Source organism: Micropterus salmoides, unplaced genomic scaffold (genome assembly GCF_014851395.1).
Source record: "Micropterus salmoides isolate LMB-PRFRI ecotype aquatic unplaced genomic scaffold, ASM1485139v1 Ms_hic_scaffold_6, whole genome shotgun sequence".
NCBI classification, from domain to species: domain Eukaryota; kingdom Metazoa; phylum Chordata; class Actinopteri; order Centrarchiformes; family Centrarchidae; genus Micropterus; species Micropterus salmoides.
Window position 1 is genome coordinate 28,259,393 of NW_024044348.1, and position 20,428 is coordinate 28,279,820.

At 42.0% G+C, this 20,428-nt stretch overlaps 1 protein-coding gene across 8 annotated transcripts in view; it reads right to left on the reverse strand.

Annotated features, from left to right (window-relative positions):
- Window positions 1-1,296: 1,296 nt before the first annotated feature.
- myo5aa (myosin VAa) overlaps window positions 1,297-20,428 on the reverse strand; it is a 51,668-nt gene continuing 32,536 nt past the window's right edge. For 2 of the 8 annotated variants that reach the window (XM_038700895.1, XM_038700894.1), the window contains exons 19-44: window positions 20,250-20,358; window positions 19,903-20,114; window positions 19,596-19,752; window positions 19,119-19,358; window positions 18,787-19,035; window positions 17,944-18,037; window positions 17,660-17,805; window positions 17,288-17,401; window positions 17,044-17,178; window positions 16,516-16,572; window positions 16,142-16,369; window positions 15,648-15,656; window positions 13,878-13,978; window positions 13,667-13,723; window positions 12,342-12,422; window positions 10,316-10,514; window positions 9,268-9,333; window positions 8,779-8,872; window positions 8,526-8,675; window positions 8,004-8,158; window positions 7,755-7,844; window positions 7,350-7,500; window positions 6,938-7,220; window positions 6,650-6,824; window positions 6,444-6,524; window positions 1,297-5,213 (exon numbers count right to left, since the gene is read on the reverse strand). In XM_038700895.1, the coding sequence (XP_038556823.1) occupies window positions 5,061-5,213; window positions 6,444-6,524; window positions 6,650-6,824; window positions 6,938-7,220; window positions 7,350-7,500; window positions 7,755-7,844; window positions 8,004-8,158; window positions 8,526-8,675; window positions 8,779-8,872; window positions 9,268-9,333; window positions 10,316-10,514; window positions 12,342-12,422; window positions 13,667-13,723; window positions 13,878-13,978; window positions 15,648-15,656; window positions 16,142-16,369; window positions 16,516-16,572; window positions 17,044-17,178; window positions 17,288-17,401; window positions 17,660-17,805; window positions 17,944-18,037; window positions 18,787-19,035; window positions 19,119-19,358; window positions 19,596-19,752; window positions 19,903-20,114; window positions 20,250-20,358 (3,586 nt within the window). In that variant the 3' untranslated portion in view covers window positions 1,297-5,060. The remainder of the gene's footprint in view (window positions 5,214-6,443; window positions 6,525-6,649; window positions 6,825-6,937; window positions 7,221-7,349; window positions 7,501-7,754; window positions 7,845-8,003; window positions 8,159-8,525; window positions 8,676-8,778; window positions 8,873-9,267; window positions 9,334-10,315; window positions 10,515-12,341; window positions 12,423-13,666; window positions 13,724-13,877; window positions 13,979-15,647; window positions 15,657-16,141; window positions 16,370-16,515; window positions 16,573-17,043; window positions 17,179-17,287; window positions 17,402-17,659; window positions 17,806-17,943; window positions 18,038-18,786; window positions 19,036-19,118; window positions 19,359-19,595; window positions 19,753-19,902; window positions 20,115-20,249; window positions 20,359-20,428) is intronic. The other 6 variants (XM_038700896.1, XM_038700897.1, XM_038700898.1 and 3 more) reach the window with 4 other exon arrangements.

The window sequence follows — 20,428 nt, forward strand, 5'->3', positions numbered from 1 at the left end:
ATACTGTATATCTTTAGATATAAGATACTATAATGTCATAACACACTGAAATGTGTGGCTTCCTTCACTTTGTTTTATTACATTTTGTGAAAATGTCTGCAAACATGTACAAATTTACTATTAAATTTACTTATTTAAAGACTGAAGTCCTTCTATTAAAACCAAAATTAGACAGTCTACATATTGTATAACAGAATTTTTTTTACTGTTTTGAACTGATGGGCTACAATTATACTTAGCCTCAATCATATTATACACAAATATGCCATAGATGACTCTAGTTGTCAATGCCCCAAACTCAATTAATCATGCGCGAGCCTATCATTGATGTTGAGGTAATCATGTTTTTTTTTGTGGAAAATATACACAACATATACCTTAGTAGAACCAGGAACGATTTACCTGTCAAACCCCATCTATGCTTTCCTAAATGTTATTTGTTTCTGTTATACGGGCTGGTTTATCACAAGTTGTAAACTGCGTGCTCTCTACTTACATTTGCACAACAGACTCCATAACCTGAACCCATATGTAAACACAAAAACATACAGACATGAGTTTACAAAATATTATTTCCACAAATAGCAGGCACATCAGTGATACAATCTTACCTCACAAGATACTTTCTTCCACTTGTGCGCAGCAGGTGTTTGTCCCTGGAGAACACTAAATTGAGTGTTTCCAGTGAAGAGGATTGTCAGGGAGGTACAGAGAGGGAACAGTAAGCTTCTTATTGAAGCGTTTAAGCTGTGACTCTGCTCAGCTTTTACCTCCATGCTTCATGTGTCCCTGCAGCATTACCTGGATAGTTACATTTACTGTACAGTCGAACACAATACACATTAGTGATTCAATATTTAAAAATCCATAGGATTATCTGTGTGCATGATAAATGTTGAAACAGAAACCAAAAAGATTACTCAGTGAAATCTGAATTAAAATGTGTTATGGTTGTGTTATAAAATCTACCCCAACATACTCTTCTATTTTTTTTTTTTTTACAATCTGATTTGTTTAATCCCATCAAATGTAATCCATTACATTTAGTTCAGATTACCTTTCTTTAGGTCTTGTGATATCACTTGAAAAAACAGAAATTAGTTTCACCTCTGAAAAAAAATAACATACAGCTTCACCAATACAGATCAATTCAGTTTATTTAAGGCCAGACATTTGGTAGCAGAACAGTTTTCTGCCGCAAATAGATTATTTGTGAGTGTTCATTATTTTATTACATCACCGAAAGAATCACATTTTCGCAAATCACAACAGAAGTAATCACTCACAGGAGTCCAATAGTGCTGAATTCTTTTATTTCACTTTTACAGATCTGACAATTTATTCCAAGTTTCTTAGTTTCTTAACGGTGAACACATTCACTAAGCACAGCTACCAGAAACTACAAACAGTCCAGTTTGTCAAATGTACACATGGGTCAGAGAGGGAACATTTGGTACCGGCTTCAGCATGTTCACACCAGTACCACAACAGCTGGGGTGATGATGTTTGTCTTTAACATTTTTTCTTTTATTTAAAATGGCACAATCAACCCTAGTGCTGATAAGAACAGTGGTAATTTATAATGTCTGGATCATATCACACAGCTTTCTCTTTAATGTAAAAACACAGAGTGAGGGAATGACATTTTCTCCTGTTTGAGAGCCCAAGAGAAGCCCAGGGGAACAAGACGCTGCAGCTCTGCTCAACAACATCAACCAATGAAGGAACATGTGTTTTCTTTTTATTCCTCCTCTGAAACTAGGCCAGCCTTCCCACTCTGCACTCTTAATACGTCTTGACCAAGTCTGAGAAGGCTGGTGAAATTCACAAGAGCGTGTCCTCTTACCCGTGGCTTGCATTGATTGATAGTTTTCATAAAGCAGCAAGAAAGAATAAAATCACTGTTTTAGAAAGTGAAGCGCCCGCTTGCACAGGGAATGTGGTGGAGGAAGCTTGATGGGCTACAGTTCATTAAAAAGGTGGTGGGAGTCAAAGGAAGAAAGGCTCTTAAAGGTGAAGTATTTCTTCATACACATCTATCATTTATCTGACTGCATTTTGACTGGTGGCTAAACAGTGCAACCCATCTGTGACACCAACTGTAGGACAAAAGGACGCCTTATCAAAATAAAAATGATCACTTTTAACAATTTATATTCATTTTACAGTGAGAAAAACACTATACAGACAGAACAAAACAATTCCACAATGTTGATCACGTCATTCAGAGAGCAAATCATTCAGATAAGGCTTCATCCACAATGTGCAGCTAAAATCATGACACACTTCAATTTTAAACATTCATGTGGTTAATTCATTCCTTCAGTTACCATCTTTCTTGCCACAACCTGCCGATATGTTTACACAAACCATACTTTGAACTACCTATTAATCCAAACTATATAACAAAAAGGCAGACTGATAACATGTGGTCCCAATGAGAGCATACCGATATCAAATTAGTTTCAAATAGTGCAGCACAAATCAACTTACAACAACATACTAACTTACAATTTGTTTCCGTCTGTAGCTTGTTCCTGACAGAGTAAGAGTGGTGGCATTTCATGAGATACTTGGTAAACCATGGTTATTTCTCAGCATATACTATATCTTCGCCAGGATGTTTTCCCGGCTCTCACTACTGCAAAACATTTAAATCTACTTCGCCTTCTTGGTTGGTTGGCTGCTCCAGAAGAATAATTTTTAGACTTAACATTTAATTAAAATTCATTCTCTGTCCAGTTTTGGTGAACATTCCCACTCTCCTACATATCTAAGCACAAAAAAAAAGACTATTCTCTCAAAGTAAAATATCTGTTTGAAAGGGTAAGGTCATCAGGCAAAAATAAGGTTCACATGAGGGCAAGAGGCAAATTTGGTTGACTGTTAATACTAATGGCACCACAGGACGTAAAGAAGCAAAAGTGCTAAATACGAGGCAGCGAGGACAAAGGTAATGCAAACAAAATACTTTTTGTAACGACATGGGCAGATTCCCTGACACTCATCCAACGACTCCCAACCACACTGAGGTTTCTTTGTACAAACCAAAAAAAAAAACATAATTAAATTTCTGTTAATTTCTGGTAATGCTGGTAAAGCCAGGCCCATGCAGGTGAGTGGAGGGCAGCAGCAGTGGTGCATGCTGTTTTTATACCACGCTGTAGTCATACTGACTGGGAAAAGGGTGTGGTGCAATTTCGCCCTCAGACTTTGAAACGAAATACCAAATATGTTTGGATATCTGAACCAAGACAATCCGAGCGCCAAACAGAAAAGTCAAAAATATCTTACTATGCGAGAAACCCTAAACTTAACCCTGAGGTGCAGCTGAGAGCTCCAGATAATCTGTTGTTTTTGGTAATAAAAGCCCATGTTGTGCTTTCTTGGCCACTAAACAGGAAGGCATTAGGGAGGACATGAGAGGAATCACTCCACAAAGCTGCAGTTAGTGGGAATATAGCAAAAAAATAAAAGCTAGACAGAGCTTTGCCAAACTCTCCAAAAACCAACGTCAGAGAAACCCTCTCTGTCCACTCCGCTCAGTGATACATGGCTTTATGATATACATAACTTTGACAAAATGACAATACTGAAATAAATTATTCCACATTGATAATAGTAAAACATTTTCAAAGCTCTGACTAGAGCTGTGATCAGAGAAGACAAGTGGAGAGAAGAAAGAAGCGTCAGGGGTGCAAAACGCCCCGGTGATACAGCAGTAAGCACGAGTGTAATGTTGGAGTAAATATCTTTGTACCAGTGTTTGCTGTGACGCTCAGCTCTGGTCACAGCAGTAAACAGATTGTAGCAGGTTCAAACCCTTGGCAGAGTTTGGACCTCGCACCTCCTAAATCTCTACTCAGTTAAAACCCGTGCTACACTTCATCTGCCAGAATTGCAGGACAAACGTGAGTAAGCGACATCTCTAATTTACGACGTGACCTAACAAATAATCAGCTGTACCGGCACTCCCTAAACAATACTACATCATTTACCTGATATTGGCATAAATAGCCTACACAATGGAACTAAAACTGTCCTTACAAAGCTGTTCATCTTGGGAAGTGATGGTCCCATCCTTCATTTTGGACACGTTTTTCTGCAAAGAGAAAGCTTCTAAGCTAAAAAAGGGAGGGTTGGGACGGAGGTGAATGCAATAAATAAAATACATGATATATATTTTTTAATATTTATATATGTATAAATAATATAGTACAGACGATGAGATCTGTCTTGGCTTGACTGTGTTTAGAAAGTAAAACAACAACATCCAGAACAAAGCGTGGTCCGGGGGGGAAGGCTAACTTTAGCGCAGTATCACTCGCATACTAAATAGAGACCCAACATATCGAGCTAGACAACAGCTTATTAAGTTAGTCCACTTTGTTCTCACCGTCCTTTTGAGCCTGCCCTCATGTTTCGGTATGTACATTCTCACTGGAGAACGAGACGATGACAGGAAGTACTATCTTATCGACTAGCTGAAACACAGAGGAGGGACAGCTGGGGTGACTGGGGTCAAGACCACTAAGACAGACCCATGTGTCGGTGGGGGGCGGGTACTGGAGGCATTGATCTGGCCCTGTGGCTTCTCTAAGAGGCAGGCGTTTATACAAGCGGTGGATGGATGGTGGCGTTTTACAGCCAGATTTAAACCAGCGGCGGCGACTGTGCGTATGTGTGCGTTTTGTAAGAGAGAAGGTGCACGTGAGTGTAGGCGTGCATGTGTACGTTCACAGGATGTAAGTATTGTACAGATGCATGTTGAAAGTTCAGCATTCATTTTGTATGTTGTGTGTGTGTTCAGGGATATCTTAAGAGAACTAGATAGCATGTTTCTTTGAGACGTTTCAATTCATTTTTTGGACATAACTGCCCAAATTGCTTTAACACAAATTCTAATTTTGGAAAGTTTGTGAAGCTCAGAATTATTATTTTTTTCTCTTGTGATGTGTTTGTGTTTTTAGGCCCACGAGTGTCATGTCACTTGCAGCTCCAACTTTGGCCACTACATCAAAATTGGTGCAGGGCTCAGAACCGTCCTGTGGGGCCTGGGTCTAGACACGGGTGAGGAACCCCAGGTTGAGTGAGCTGGGTATCTGGATGGTTTCCAGGGCGAGGGAGGAAGGGCTAAACGGGAAAGTAACCGGATAAATCATCTTCGTGTCCATCAGCAACTGGGGACTCTCACAACGGTCTCGCAAGCGAGTCTGAAGGGGGGAAAAAATAAGCAAATGATATGGAAATACAGTTAAAATGCAGAAATCTGTCACAGTGAGCATCATTCCTGCTCTCTTTGCTTCCTATACTAATGTAGTTGTAAGAGCTGATTTATTTGAAATGTAAACTTTTTTTAACTAATGTAACTTGGTAAAATGCTTGGAAACCTATGACTGTCTGGAAGGAAGAAGAGAACATAAAAGTAAAACATAAAACACTGATCTGTTGGTGGAGAATGGTGGTTAGAGTATTAAAAGTCTTAAGTTGAGCTCTAAAAATTTGGAAGGTGTAACTTTTTCAAGTGCTGTTCATGCTCAAGGAGCATTCATGTCCTTTATGTTTATACTTCAGGTTAGGGGTGTGACGAGGTCTTGTGCCACAAGATCTCGCGATATTAAATCGTGACGATATTTCTCGTCAGGTACAAAGCTGTTTTGCGAGACTCATGCACTTGACATTTTTCACATGCTGTCAAGCTTACGCAGTGAAATACAAATGTAAACAGCTGTGACGAGTGGTAACGTAGCTGGTAGAGTTTTGCAACATAAACATCTAAAAACTGAAGAGCAGCCCTGCTCTGTTCAGGACTGTGAGCTGCACTTTAACAGAGCTGCTGAAGTAAATGTGTGTAGATTTGTGGTGAGATTTCTGCCTAATCAAAAGTGTTTCAGTTATTTTCGGTTTCACATGCAACATGCAGTCCCAAACTGCGTCGGTTAAACGGTCTGAAGGGGATAACGTTACTTCCAGCGGATTAAGAACGTAATAAGGGCAGGTAGACTTCTCATTAAATGATGACATTCTCGTTATATTCTGCCTTTTCTCTGGACATGTCAGAGAACACAGATTTGTGGGACAGATTCTGAATGTGCAGAAAGTTTTGACCATGAGCAGAAAAGCTGCTGAAACACAGGAGCTACAGGAGAAAAGAATCATTACCTGCTTCCTTTTGTGTTTCTCTTTACATAAATAAAATCCACAAACTGGTGCAGAAAAATTCACAGTTCTGGTAAATAAAGTGTATAATTTTCATATAATTTAGCATTAAAGATTTCTTAAAAATAGTAAATTCGTAAATTCTCATCTCGACCTCGTGAACCTACTCTCGAATCTCATCTCGTCTCGTGGGTTAAGTGTCTCGTCACACCCCTACTTCAGGTACATAAACAAATAGTATGTCCAGGTAACGGTATTGAATTGATGCATCTGGAGTAAATTACCTGTATGGTTCGTATGAATGCAACAGACACTCTCTCCTCAAACTCATTTACTGGAGTGTAGAGGTTCAGGACCTTCACGATCTGAAAGAGACATAACACAGAAAGGTTAATCTAACAAAACACGCATTTTATCTACAGTGGCTCGGTATCTTAGCTTTTAGATTACTGGTGTTCAGACAGATGACATAGAAAGCTGGATGGTTTACCTGAGCGGTGGTGAGGGCCTGGCACATGGAGCAGATGGCCTCGGCATCCTCGTCTGTCTTTTTCTTCACCTGCAGCAGCTGAGCAGCCTGGATCAGGGGCTCCAGAGTCTCCTTCGCTCCGCATGTCATCAGACCTTTGTCTCTGAGCCACTCCTCCAGCTGACTCACATTGTACCTGCACGAAGACACACATCGTAAGTGTTCACAACAAAAAACGGGGGGTAAAAATATACATCAAGCAAACCAGGCACACTCTGGAGCTCCCCTCTGAGCAGCGACGTCTCCTACCTGATCTGCATGCCTTTGCTCCAGGAGCACATGTCCTTGCGTAGCAGCAGGTTGTTGAGGGTGACGGCGCCGATTATATAGAACTGCTGCTTCACCACCTGCTTGATGAGCTCGGGGTCGGTGCCGTGCTGGCACATGGTGGAGTGGAAGGCGCTGAGCTGCCGCAGGATGGAGTCCAGCGTGTAGGTGCCTTCATCAGCAATGCTAGATGTCCGCTTACGGAGACCTGTAGGCTTCACCCCCGACACGCCCTGGATGGTCTCGTGTTCCAGCATGCCAGAGACTGCAGGGTACACACACTTAGTCAGCTCTTGCGCATGCTCATAAGCAAATACATTATCATTACCGTCGATACTACAGAAGCATTTGCTTGTATGGGCACACATATACTCAGACATGAACAAGGACGAACCTATCATGGGCTGGAGGATGTTCTCCATGCATTTGATCAGCTGCTGGTAGATCTGGATGGCCAGGTCACTGATCACCTGTCTGTATTCTGCCAGGTCAAAGTTGGACAGTGTGTGTTCATTCTGCTTTGGTGTATTGTGCTTCATGAAGGCCTGGGACACACAGACACACGCAGACACAGGTTCAAACATGTAAAGATTTTGTCAGTCTTTATCCCCAACAATTCAATTAAAAAGACTACTCTATTCCAGCGGTGCATAAACAGTGGCATGTCTGGAATAATGACAATTTAACACAAAAAACAATGACGACTAAACTGACAAGAATCCAATGAACCCTGTTTAAGAATGTGTGCATTTCAGAGTGAGACAGTTTCAAGGTTTGTGTGCCAGCGTGTCAGTCTCACCTCGTCTCCGCTGTACTGTTTCAGACAGTGTAAGAAGCGGCAGGTGTTCGCCAGCCAGAAGGAGACCGTCTCAAAGTCATCCCCTCGTTTCTGACAGGAAGAGAAAGAACAAACTGGAGTCAGTAAACCAGCCGGTAATAGTCGTAATGTACCTCTGTCAGACCCTCTCCAACTCAATCATCCTGCAAGCGGCTGATTTTTGCATTTTTTCCCTAGCGTCGCCGCCTCACACTGAACGCACACACTTACCTTCAGGATCTTCTTAATACTGTTGATGGATGAGGTGAGCAGAGTGCGGACCTTCTGGTCGTCGTTGACATAGTCCGCGTGTCTCAGACACATGAACAGGATGTAGGCAGGCAGACCTGGGATCAGATTCACGGCTACACCACGAGGTTTCAGTTCTGGAGAGAGAGGGGTGAGTTCAGACTGAGGAGTACATTAGAGTCTGCTGTCATACAAACCTTAACTTTCTATAGATGCTTTTTAGATTTCAGGCAGTAGAAACTGTGAATGAAGCCTTCATATTTTACACCGCGCTGGAGACTTTGTGGATTTCCCTCAATTTGAACTTTTGAGAAATGGGCATCAGAAGTTATACGTGAAGTTACTTTAAAAAGTGGAACTGTTTCAAGTGGTTTGTTAAACCATAAAAGGGCCCTAAAAGGTCCACAAATAACCTCTTTAAAGTATATAGAATTTTGATTAACTATTTTTATCAAATTTTCCACCTGTTGTATATAATTATATTGTTAAATAATTAGTTCTTACCCAGGATGAGGTTCTTGACCAGTTTGAGCTCATCCTCCTTCTTGTACTCCAGCATCCCTTGGAAATCTTTCTCTCTGCGGGGAATGTTGACGGGGTGAATCGGCTCGTCCACCATCTGTCCAGGTGACGTCTGGCCCTCGGTTTGACCTGCTGAGAGACACATGCGACATGACAGTCAGGCTAATACTGTAGCCCTCAAACACACATATATACAGATTCTCAAGCCTTTGCTGACTGATGTTTTCTCCTGTACCTCCCATCTCGCCAATTCTCTTGGAGTAAACCTTCAGCTGCTTCTTGAGCTTGCGGATGGTTCGGTCCTGCTTCTCCAGCTGCTCCATTAGATCCTGAAACCGGCCCGAGGGATGGAGCCAAGGACAGAGAAAAGAAAAAATTGTGAGCCTCTGACTTCCCAGATTGCTGTTGCCCTCCAGTGGTGAAAAGGAACACCTTTGTAAATCACTTGCTTGCACAGGCCAAAACGTGAGTCTTAGAAACAAAGAAACTAACAAACAGGAGGGGTTAAATCAACATGAGAGCTGCTGTGCTGATTGTTACAGGACTCGCTGGCTGTTAGAAAAGAGAAAAAGGTGGCGAGCTGCTCCGCTGCGAGTTAGAAGACGCTGCTGTGGAGAGTTAGAGAGACACCTGGCGCCATTTCATTCAAAACACACAACCGCAGTTAGTTCGAACACATGCAGACACACACGTGCATGCACACATACACTCTGTCGCTACATACAACCATCCGTCGTAAAATGATGACTCGAGCCTCCCTGGACGCTGTGGGGTCGTCAGCCATGAGTTCCTGTCAGGTGACACCAGCCGCACAAAGTGTGAGTGTGCGTGACACAGTGCTAAAGTGTCTGTTTCACTTTTTGTATGTGTGTGTGTTTGTGCACATCACACATCACTGATGTGCATCTGTAGGTCAGAATCATATGGTAGTTTTTCATTGTTGTTTAAAAAGCACCTAAACACTGGAGCGATTTATCACCATTCTTTGGTAGAAATGCTTCCCTTAAACCTGAAATCACTAATGTTTGTGTAATATATTTTTCTTATTTGCCATCTGCATATAAGATGTCAGGTCACTGTCAATGCTGGTTAAGTAATACATTAAAGTTATTTTGTTGATTGTTGACTTTTCCCTCTGTTAAACAGCTCAATATAAACAGCAACAATGTGTGATGAAGCAACAAGTGTCACTTTCTATGAATCTCTGCTGCAAATGGAAGGCAATAAAAGTGTAACAGATTTCACCTTCAAAGAATTAGTTCAACATTTTGGTTTGTTTCCTCATCTTTTCAGTCTTTATCCTAGCTAAAGCACACCAGCTGCTGCTGGCTGCAGCTTCATATTCAGCGTAACATTACAGACAATGAAGTGCTCACTTAAGTCTCCTCCACAGATTATTTCCCAAAATGTCAAACTACTATGTTAAATGAGTAACGGATTCGCCCACCAACCTCCCTAAAAAGATCTGATAGTAGTGAAGGGACAGAGACACAAAACAGAACAAACAGTGCAGTGTGCTAGAATAAGGCTCAAATCACATTTAATGCATGTGAATACAAAATTTAAGTTGGAAAAAATGCTCTCAAATCAAATAAAGAACACTGGCTCTGTAAACATTCAGCTGATTTCTACTTAAATAGCTAGTTACCTTGATTCTGTTATTGTTGTTATATTCACTTTTTAGTCTTTGCAATATGCCTTTTAAATAAGCTGAAGGTGAAGATACTACTCTTCTTCAGCCTGTGTGTATGTAGGTGTGTGTTGCAGCGTACCAGGTTCTCGTTGGTGAGCCGGGTGATCTCATGTTGCAGGCTGGCTTCGATTCGGGCTTCTGGAGGCAGCTGGAGATTTTGGGCCAAGAGCTGCTGCTGACGGTTGTTCTCCTCCTTGACATTCTGCAGCTCGCCGCGCAATGCCTCCACCTCATTATCGTAACTTCTACGCTGAGTCTGCAGCTGGTGCTCCAGTAACCTGGGGTGGGGATAGGGGGGTGGGGAGAGAGATGAGACCAGAGGGGGAAGAAGAAGAGGAGGAGTAGCAGTGTGTAGAAGACAAAACAAGAATGGGGGGGATAGATGGGAGATGAAGTGATGAGGGAAAAGGTGGGGCAGGTAAGAGGAATGCGATGGAAGACAGGAACAAGATGGCATTAGGCCAATGAGGAGGAAGAGGAAAGGTTTGCAGTGTGAGGAAGAAAGAACAGGGAATAACAAGAGAAAGGGCATGAATAGGAGAAAGAGAAGAACAGAAATCAGCATTATAGTGTGAGTGAAAGAATATAAAACAGTGAGAGAACGACAAGAGTTTCCACCACAGTGTGGTGACGCAGGACAGCAGCATGCTGTGCAGACACTACCAGCAGCTCACCAGCCCAACACTGAGGTCAGAGGTCAGGCTCAGCAACGGAGCAGGTAGAGATGATAGAGTAGTGGTCGACCGATTTGGGTTTTTCAATTGCTGATGCCGATATTTAGAGAGCAGGGCGGCCGATGCCTGTTATATAATGCTGATATCAAAACAAAGAAAAGTATTGTATAATTCCATTATTCCACGGGTACAATCTAACAAAAATACACTGTGTTATGCTGTAGATTTCAGTACGTGACTGCTTTTTTAGGGAGAGAGGGGTACAGTTTGTCAGAAGTGACGTCATTCAACTGCTTTATTCTCTGCAGTATAACAATATATATTTAACACTAGCCAGTAATGGTTTTAGATTAGATCTGCTGTCATTTAGTATAATACATATCGTAAGTGCAGGTATCTGCCAATGCTGATTATCTCACAATGCCAGATTTCGGTCGATCGATAAATAGGTCTATCACTATGACAGAGGTACAGTTTCGTTTTTCAGGGAGAAGTTGGACCTGCTACCCAAACTGTTCACGGATCTCTTCACACTAGTTTAGTAACTTTAAATGGCTAACTCTCTCTTAATTCTCCAGAAAAAAATAGTTTCTTCTCTTCGTGAGGGAGAAGAGTGTTTGTGAACAATTCTTAGGGTTTTGTTTGAACAAACAAGTGTTTCTCACTTTGTTTACATCAGTAAGTACACTGTTAGGGATGAAACAACACTAATCAGCTGGCAAATCCAATCCAACATCAGAAGAGAAAACACATTATAGCATAAAGGCATAACAGAAGCATGAAGCTCTACTATTTAATACTATATCATTATGAGAAAGTAAAACAAGGTTAGTCTGCTGTTATAAATAAAACTTGTATAAATTACTATATATTATGCGACATCTGTAGGGGGATTAGACCAATTTTTATAGAATTGTTTTATAGCAAACAACTCTTACAGGGCTGTGTGGGAAGAGAGTGCGACTAAAACTACTGGCAAAAACTTCTGCTGTGCCAAAGATATTGACAGTAACTAAGCGGACTACATGATACGCCAACTCTAACACAACATCAAACATATTTACTGTTGTCCCGGGTGGGGGCCAATCTAATGAGCCCTGGAGCCACATTCATAAAACATAAAGTAAGCTTAGGCTGTTAAGGAGAAAACAAAGGCTGTGTCAGTCCTACTTTTACTTAAAATTTGTATGTTTGTGGTTAATTTTTGGAACTAAAACCAGCTCATAACTTTGTAAAAGGTTCTGATTAGATGTCCTAAAACTTTCCAGCTGGACAAAATAAACGTAAAGATGTTGATAAAGCATGAGAGAGGAAAGAGGTTAATGAAAAAAACGAAAAAACGAAAACAAACAACAGCACACATCCTTTCTTGAGAAAGAGGCAAACGTATCATGCTCAAAAATCATACTTGTGTTTAAAACACAGTTACACCTGATGGTTTCCTTTAAGCCCTGATTAACCAGCCACAGCTCTCCGTCCTCATTCAGCTTATGGAAGTCTGGAGTGGCAGATCTGACCGACACACAACACAAAGGAACATGAACAACACAGTGACAAAAAGAAAAAATGAGGGATGGTGGGGGCGGGGAAGGGAGAGGTGTGCAACAAGAATATGCCTCATCTAAGGTGTCTGCATGTGCGCATGACTGTCCTTTATTCACGGACTGTAGTAGATTTTATCTGGAGTTAGAGTTGTACTGAATGTGTACTGTCTATGTGTACCCTGCTGTGTACTAAATATTCTAAACTGTACATGTCAGTGTGTGAATAAAGATCACAAAGGGAACAACAACAACAGGGATAAAGGCAGTGATGCACAGTGCGACTTTTTGGGCAACTGATGGGTAACAATGTTTCCCTCAACAGTGTTACTTTAATTGTATTGGGAAAACATTGTTGCATAGAAGCAAACATCCACTCCAATTTCAAGTGTATATCAAATGTGTGTTCACTTTGATATTGTGATGATGTCATTCTAGGGTCAATGAGATGAGCAAACTGGCTACAGAAGGAAAATGGAGCAAACAACTGTGAGAACATGATGCATGATGGTTTTTCTTCAAAGTGTGCTGTGCATCTCCGCTTTAATAAATAAAAGAAACATGTTGACTTTATGCGGGATTTATGCCAAACTCATTCCATAAAGCTGAGACAGGAGGCCTCCTACAACAGCATCAAACCCATCACTGCTGAATAGTCAGTGTGTGAGGATCTAAGTGTTAATAAAAGTTAAACTACAACCAAACATGATGATTAACCTTTTAATAGAGACGTTTTTCATGCTTTCATGCTGCACATTTTGCAAATACTGCAATGTAAATAGGGAGTTTGCAGCATCTCCAAAACCAGAACAGAGAAGACAACAAAAACACCCTTGTATCTTTGTTATGATGGAAAACAGAAACTATTTTGAGGCACCTTCAGTTTCTTGTTCATGCTTTATACTCCATGCAGACCTATAAATCCTAAAACCGGACTCGAGCCAAACACACATTCCTTGACTTCAAATACTGGTAAACATAGTACGTTAGAACGTAAGTAAGACCTAAATTGTAGCTAGAGCTGCGACATTATTTGACATGCTGTTAGAAAACGTCACGCAAAGCTACCAAAGCTTTCATCAGCACTACAACGTAACAGTCGTAAGAGTCAGCGGTTTCAGCTTCAGTAGTATGTAATATCTTCAACCCTGTTTGGCATCAGCGTGGCCATGCATGCTCTGTTCCACGATGCATAGGCCACGTCTCATTGGTTACCTCAGCCTACTCAGGAGGTCACTGACTTCCAACGGCTTACGCATGAACCTAGGAGATCTGCACAGGACAAGGCAGCGTTCACAAACAAGACCTTGGTAAGATACAATATTTGGACAGAAGACAGATGATGGAGTGAGGGCTCGGAGTGAATTCAACACAGATGAATGTGAAGACATGGAGACTGGGAGGAGTACTGGCTGCAACAAAGTACCTGTTGGTGTCTTTGAGGCCTATGCATGCTTGCTTGAGTTCATCTGCGTCCTTCAGTTTGGACACATCCCCAACATAGACGGACGGCTCGGTCATGGTCTCCTAGAAAAAACGTAAACAAAGAGAAAGAGTAGCACCACGTTTAGCATGATGAACCACATCATCAGCACAGCTGTGAAGATTTACATACAGTGTATGAATGAAGACAAGTCGGTCAATGGTTTCATGAATGCGAGTCGACACTGCTGCAGCATGTGTGTTGTTGACTCCCTGCCAGCATCAGTGTAGCTGCTGGCTACGACTGTTTTTTTCCCTCTGAGTCATCAGATAATTGGAGCTTCGGCCCAAACAGCGACAGCCATCTATCTACGGGTCAATGTCACTTCACAGCAGTGAGCCTTTTACTCTTGCTTTCAAAAGAGAGACCCTGACAGCGCAGACAGCCGAGCATCAGCTGACAAGTAACCGGTGGTGTTTGAGCAGGGTTCCTGTAACCGCTGTGTTACGCTTTGATATGAAGACTCACTTTCTTAGCATGAACGAGCGACACTGGGAGCCAGAATATCTGTACAACTGTGTAGCTACAGTTCGATGCAGCAGACAAACTGTCACACAGTTGATTTCAACAGCAATATAAATAATGCAACACCTACGTTAACTATATAAGTACGGACACGAGCCACCAGTGTAAAACACTGTGAAGTCAGACCCTTTGGAGTTCAAGCAGTGCTTATGAGTTGCACCATTAATTAAATTGTGTGCAGTCAATTGTATTTGAGTTTTGTTTTTTTTTTAATGAGGGGTGTCCTTTTTTTTGAGTTACTGTCATTTCATGTGTTAACAGAAATCTACAATCTGCAATTTCAAATTCAGCTCACAGAAGGTTTGCGGTAACATCCATCCTTGGGGTCTGAATGTATTACAGTGCTTACAAGGACATATGCAAAATGTCTGCTGTAAAACGTCCACTGAAGAGAAATCTAAGGGACTTTTTTTATAAATGCATTTACCCTCCCAGACAAGGGACGAGACAGATGAGACAATCAAACCACAGCATGGAGATGACTGAGTCTACATGTAAAGTCTCTTACAGGAAGAATGCTGAACTTGCGCTAGTGCAACAGATCAACTGATGTGTTCCAGCTGTTAATAATGAATTTCCATGCTTGAATAATGTGGCTCTATAAATTTGCTCTCACACTGTTATACATCATTAATTTAATGTTCAGAGGCATCCCAGGAGTTTCACAGTCAAATTTAATTCTTCATTGTAACCTCAATCTGCTCAATCTGTTTGTTTCAGTCCTAAAATTGAGTTAGCAATTTCCCTCATTTCTTAGACATCCGGAGTTAACATGTTTCATTCAGCTTGTGGAGGTGGAAAAAGCAATATTGGTGGAGACAGAAGACGATGAAGTACAAAAAGTGTAAGGCCTCTTATTTATAATCATACTTAAAAGTACCTTAATTTTGAGGTACTGAAAGTAAAACTACATTGACAGCTATTTTTGAGTAGCTGCAAGTGAAAAACAAAAAACTTCCACCACCAAACCTCCAGAAATACCTCATCCACGGCTGTTTTTACATTTTAATATAAGGGGTACATGTAAATTCAACAAATTTCCTTGCAGTGGAGGTAAAAGTTGAAAAAGGATAGTCCTCCTGCTTACTATCACTGAGATCACAGATTTCTTACCCAAGGAGGTTTTACATAAGGCGACACACGGTGCAACAAAGTGTTAAAAACTCATGCATGGTGCTTTAACTGTACCTTCTCATCCTGTGGAAAAGCATGGGTGGAGGAGAGAAGGTGGAGACAGGAGAGTTAGACACACTGAGGGTACAGTGAAAACATTAGCTACATACAGTGTGAACAATAATGTGATTTAATGACAACTAGAACAATTGGTGGAGCAACAAATGTATCAAGTAATTCATCACTTGACACAAATTAAACTGATTTTTAATACTGTTTAAAAGACTCAGTTTTCACACCTCTTTTTAGGATCACTGGCAAAATTTGATCAATGTGGTATTTAGACCAAGCGAGATGGTGGCCTGATCCCTTTGTTACTTTTTTGGATATTGTGTAAACAAATAGACAAACGGAGAAGCAGACATGGATGAAAACACAACACAAATGTATAAAGGTGGATGGATGCAAGCAATCAGGGTACCATCAACTTAAATCTAGCTTCAGTGTATGAAAGAACAACAGCACCACGTGACCACAGTGGACAAATGTTGAATTACATGTGGAGTTACCTTGTGGTGCATGGCTTCCTTCTGGCTGACCAGCTGGGAGCGCAGGATCAGCACCTCCTCCTTGCGGACGTCCAGCTCCTCACAGGAAGCGTTGAGCTGCTCCAGGAGCACCTTGTAAGCTGGGGAACCCGGGGCCCCCGCACCTGCAGCTGCGTTACCCAGCAGGCTTTGCCTCATCTCTGCCAGGTTATGCTTCAGCTTCTTGTTCTCTGACTCCAGCTCCTGACGCTGGGAAGTGAGAAGATTCAGTATCAGGGGGGTTGAGTCACAATGACAAGCTGCAAATGAGGCTTTCTGAAACTATGGCATGAATTACTTAAATTTTTTTTTTAGAAATAAGTTTTCTGGCTTTGGACCGAGTCATTGTCACTTACCTTCAGGGACTCATACTCCAGCTCTGCCCCACGAGCCTTTTTAAACTCTGCGTCATCCTGAAACAAGGAGAAAAACATGGTGATGAAAAGGTGTTTCGGACTGGGACAAAGTTCGTAATACATGATGCAGAACAGTTTGAAATAGTTTGACATAGACAAAAATAACAGAAGAAGAACAGGGTCTGATTTAATTACAGCTGAAAAATGATATAAAATTGATAATTCAGCCAAACTGAAGAATATCTATTTTCCTCTGTTAACTTATATATTAACTATGAAGCTCTTTAAACATGTGCATAATGATTATATTTTATCAAAATAGTCATGAAAAGTAATTTATTGTACTTATACTGGGTCGTTACAAACTTTCGCAAGTAGATTATGCTACTAGAAAGCTTTCCCAATCCATGTATTGCTGAATGTTTACAATCCTTGGGTTAACACAATAGAATGAGGCTCATAAAATTAAGTGTTGTATTATTAGTTGATAAAGTGAGCTATTTCAGAGCCCAGTGTGGGTGGCAGTACCCTGGCTCTAGCCCGCTGGAACTGATCCTCTTTGTTTTCTAGTTCGTTGCGCAGCGACTGCTTTTCTTGCTCCAGTTCTGTGAGACGTTTCTGCAGCTTGAGGGTCAGCGAGGTGTCCATTCCTCGGGTCACATCCTGCATGACAGAGATATGTTAGGACAGAGCATACGCCCCATGAAAAGTATGAAGTATATAAGAGTTTCCCTCTTATTTAAAGACTGTACTTAAATGCCAACATTCTTACTTCGGCGGCACGGGAACCTTCTTCCAATTCGGCGTACTCTGAGTTGTAGGTGTACTCTGATTCGTTGCTGCTGTGGGTGGAATCTGTTCTCCTGTGGCCAGGCTTGGAGATGTTCTACAGAGGAGAGAGAAAATAAGCCTTTTTAAAAAAAATGGTAGGTCTCCAAGCTGCAAGTGTTGAAACCATTTGCTTTCTGCTGTTGTGTTCAAGCGGTGAGAAACACTGAACAATGAATCAAATACATTTGTTGTCTTTGTGTTTTCAGAATTTTAACAAGTTGAGTAGCACTAAAATGACATCTTCTGATTGTGCTCATAAATAAGTGAAACCTCTCCCAAGTAGTGACTGGGTGTGTGTGCATGTGTCCCTCACCGAAGAAGCCATCACCTCCTTCAAGTCGTCGTATTTCTCCTCGAGGCGAAGGTGTTCTGTCAGGAGATTCTGGTAGCGAGATCGCTCCTCGTTCAGATCCGTCTCCAGCTGCTGAGTCTCCTGTGCGATCGAACGGGCCATTTTCTCTGACGGGACAAAACATAAAGAAGGAGGAGTTCAAATAAAAAATAAAAAGAAACACACTGTATGGTTTAGGAGACAAAGGTTTCTGCATGACTAGGTGGGTGTGTTGCAGTAAGTCAATATGATTTATGCGGGGATACCTGTCATCTGCTGACTCTGTTCCTGAATCATCCTGTTCAAGTTGTCCTTGTCTTGCTTCAGTGAACCATTCTCTTCCTTCAGCTCCGAGACCATCTACACACACACACACACACACACAAACAAATAATGCTTAAATCACATCTTGTGTAAAGCAGGTGATGTGAGTCCACTGTACACAACTAAATGTGATGGATTCATTTATGTAGTGGTCACCTAGCATGTTACTGTAACTCTCAAAAGATGCCCAAAACAAGTGCTTCTCATTTAGAAAAACCTCCTGGGTTATTTGAAGACAAAAGAAGACAAAACACTAGACAAGAAGACTGAAATTAGCACACTACTCTATCTCCTGTGCTCACCTGCCTCAGGGCAACACTGCCCTCTGAGCCCACCACGTGCCCATATCCCCTTGGTTCGCTCTGGCTCCTAAATTGAGGAAAAACGTTTTTCCTCTGATGCCAATATGCATATTTATGCAAAAAATGTATTTTGTCATATATATATTTCCAGGAAACTATGGGAGACTGTACTCATTAGGAGCAATTTCTACTGTACTGAAGTTTTAAACTAGTAATAGGAAGCAACTGTCTCACTAAAAATGGAAATCTAAGTGGAGGGGAAAAGACAGGGTGTTTTAAGGAGGTTCAAAAAAGTGAATTTTCCTTGAAATTTGAAACCTCCAAATGGTTCAAATATGCAACCAACATCTAAGGAAACATTTCCGATATACAACCAAGAATAAGGAAGGAGAGAAAAACACATAGTAGTACAGGAGACAGATAGAGGGACATGGAGGATCAGGACAAGTACAGGTATATGGAGGGATGCGGATCCTGTCTTACTTTCTCCATTTCGTTCCTGTAGGTTTGCGCCCAGTCCTCGATGGTCTTCTTCTCCTTCTGCGTGGTACTCAACTCCTTCCTCAGCCTCTCCAGCTCCTCCAGCAGCGAGGCCACCTGGTTGGTTTTGTTTTTGGCCTCCTCCTCCACTCCGCGCAGCCGGCTCAGGTCGCTACGCAGCCGCTCGCTCTCTGCCGTGTAGGAACTCTCCAGACCAGCTAGCCTCTCGTTGATCGCCCGATTGTCCTTGGTCTGGAGACATGGGACAGATCGTAAAACAGGGAAATCAAACACCAAAATGACAAAAATGGGTGTGGGGGGTGGGGGCTACTCACCTGCTCGTCGATTTTCCTCTGCAGCTGCATGATTTTGTTCTCCATGCCTTTGTTGAGCTTCTTGAAGTGCTCCACTGAGCGAGCCTCGATCTTCAGCTTCTTCAGCTCGCGCCTGGCCCTCATCCTGCGGATGCAGCACTGCAGGTAGACGATTGAGACGAGGCAGCGCTTGTACCAGCACCGAGCCAGCCAGCCACGAACGCGCTTCTGAATGATCACCGCCTTGTGCTCCCGCAGTAACTACAGACAAGACACAGTAAGGAGAAGTCAAACATTCCTTTTTGAAACGTTTCCACTTGTTCTAAGTGAAATTTTTCTTGTTACAGGCTTTTTGTAGATGTGAGGGTCAGTAAGATACAACAGGTCAGTAACCGCAACGTAAGTAAACAAAACCCCCGAAATCAGTTGATCAGATGATTTTGTCTTGTACTGGTTGGGATGAAAATGTTTTGCAGTGTTTTGTGATGTGTGTCTTACCGCCTGGTACTTCTGCCGGGCCATGTAAGCTCTGAGGATCGTCTGCATGACCAGAGCAGCTGCCTGCTTCTGTCTGTAGCGTTTCCTCTCCACGTACATCCTCTGGTACTTCTGGATGATGGTGGCCGCCTGAGTGCGACGCATGAACTTGGCCAGGCTAAGGACAGCAGAGATACACTCATCTCAACTAACACTTATTTAGAATTTTAGTATTACTTCAGACTTTAGGTATTTCAGCCGTTGACTTATTTAAATGAAGAAGGAGACAAATGTCTTTGCATGTTACTATTAGATTCAACTGACTCACCAGCGAGCCTGGTATCCTCTGGTGAACCTCTGGATGGTGATGGCAGAGCTGCGCATGCGCAGATACTTCTTACGAACCAGCCAGCAGCGGATGGTTTTCTGGATACGAATGCAGGCAGCACGCAACTTGTCAGCCCTCAACTTCTCCAGGTAGGCAACCTGGCCGGCCCTGAAGAAGATCTTGGTCTTACCAAACTGGTATTTATCCTGGTCCTGAAGGAAGACATGAGATGAGATCAGGGGTAGAACCACGATTAGATGGACAAAAAGAGCACAAAGAAAATACAAAGCCAAACTTTTGATCCATTTCAGTGCCTGTTTAAAAAGTAAAACGGCAGTTTGTCTGACCTGCACTAGTTTCTCCAGGACGTTCCTGCAGGTCAACTTCTTGTCAGGTAACACGTCCTTCTGTTTCATCAACACTCTATAACGGCTGAAAAACTCCTGGTAGGTCCATCTGAGACACACACACAGACAAAAAGAGTCATAGACATACAATGACCTAAACATTTTCTTTCTGACTGTTT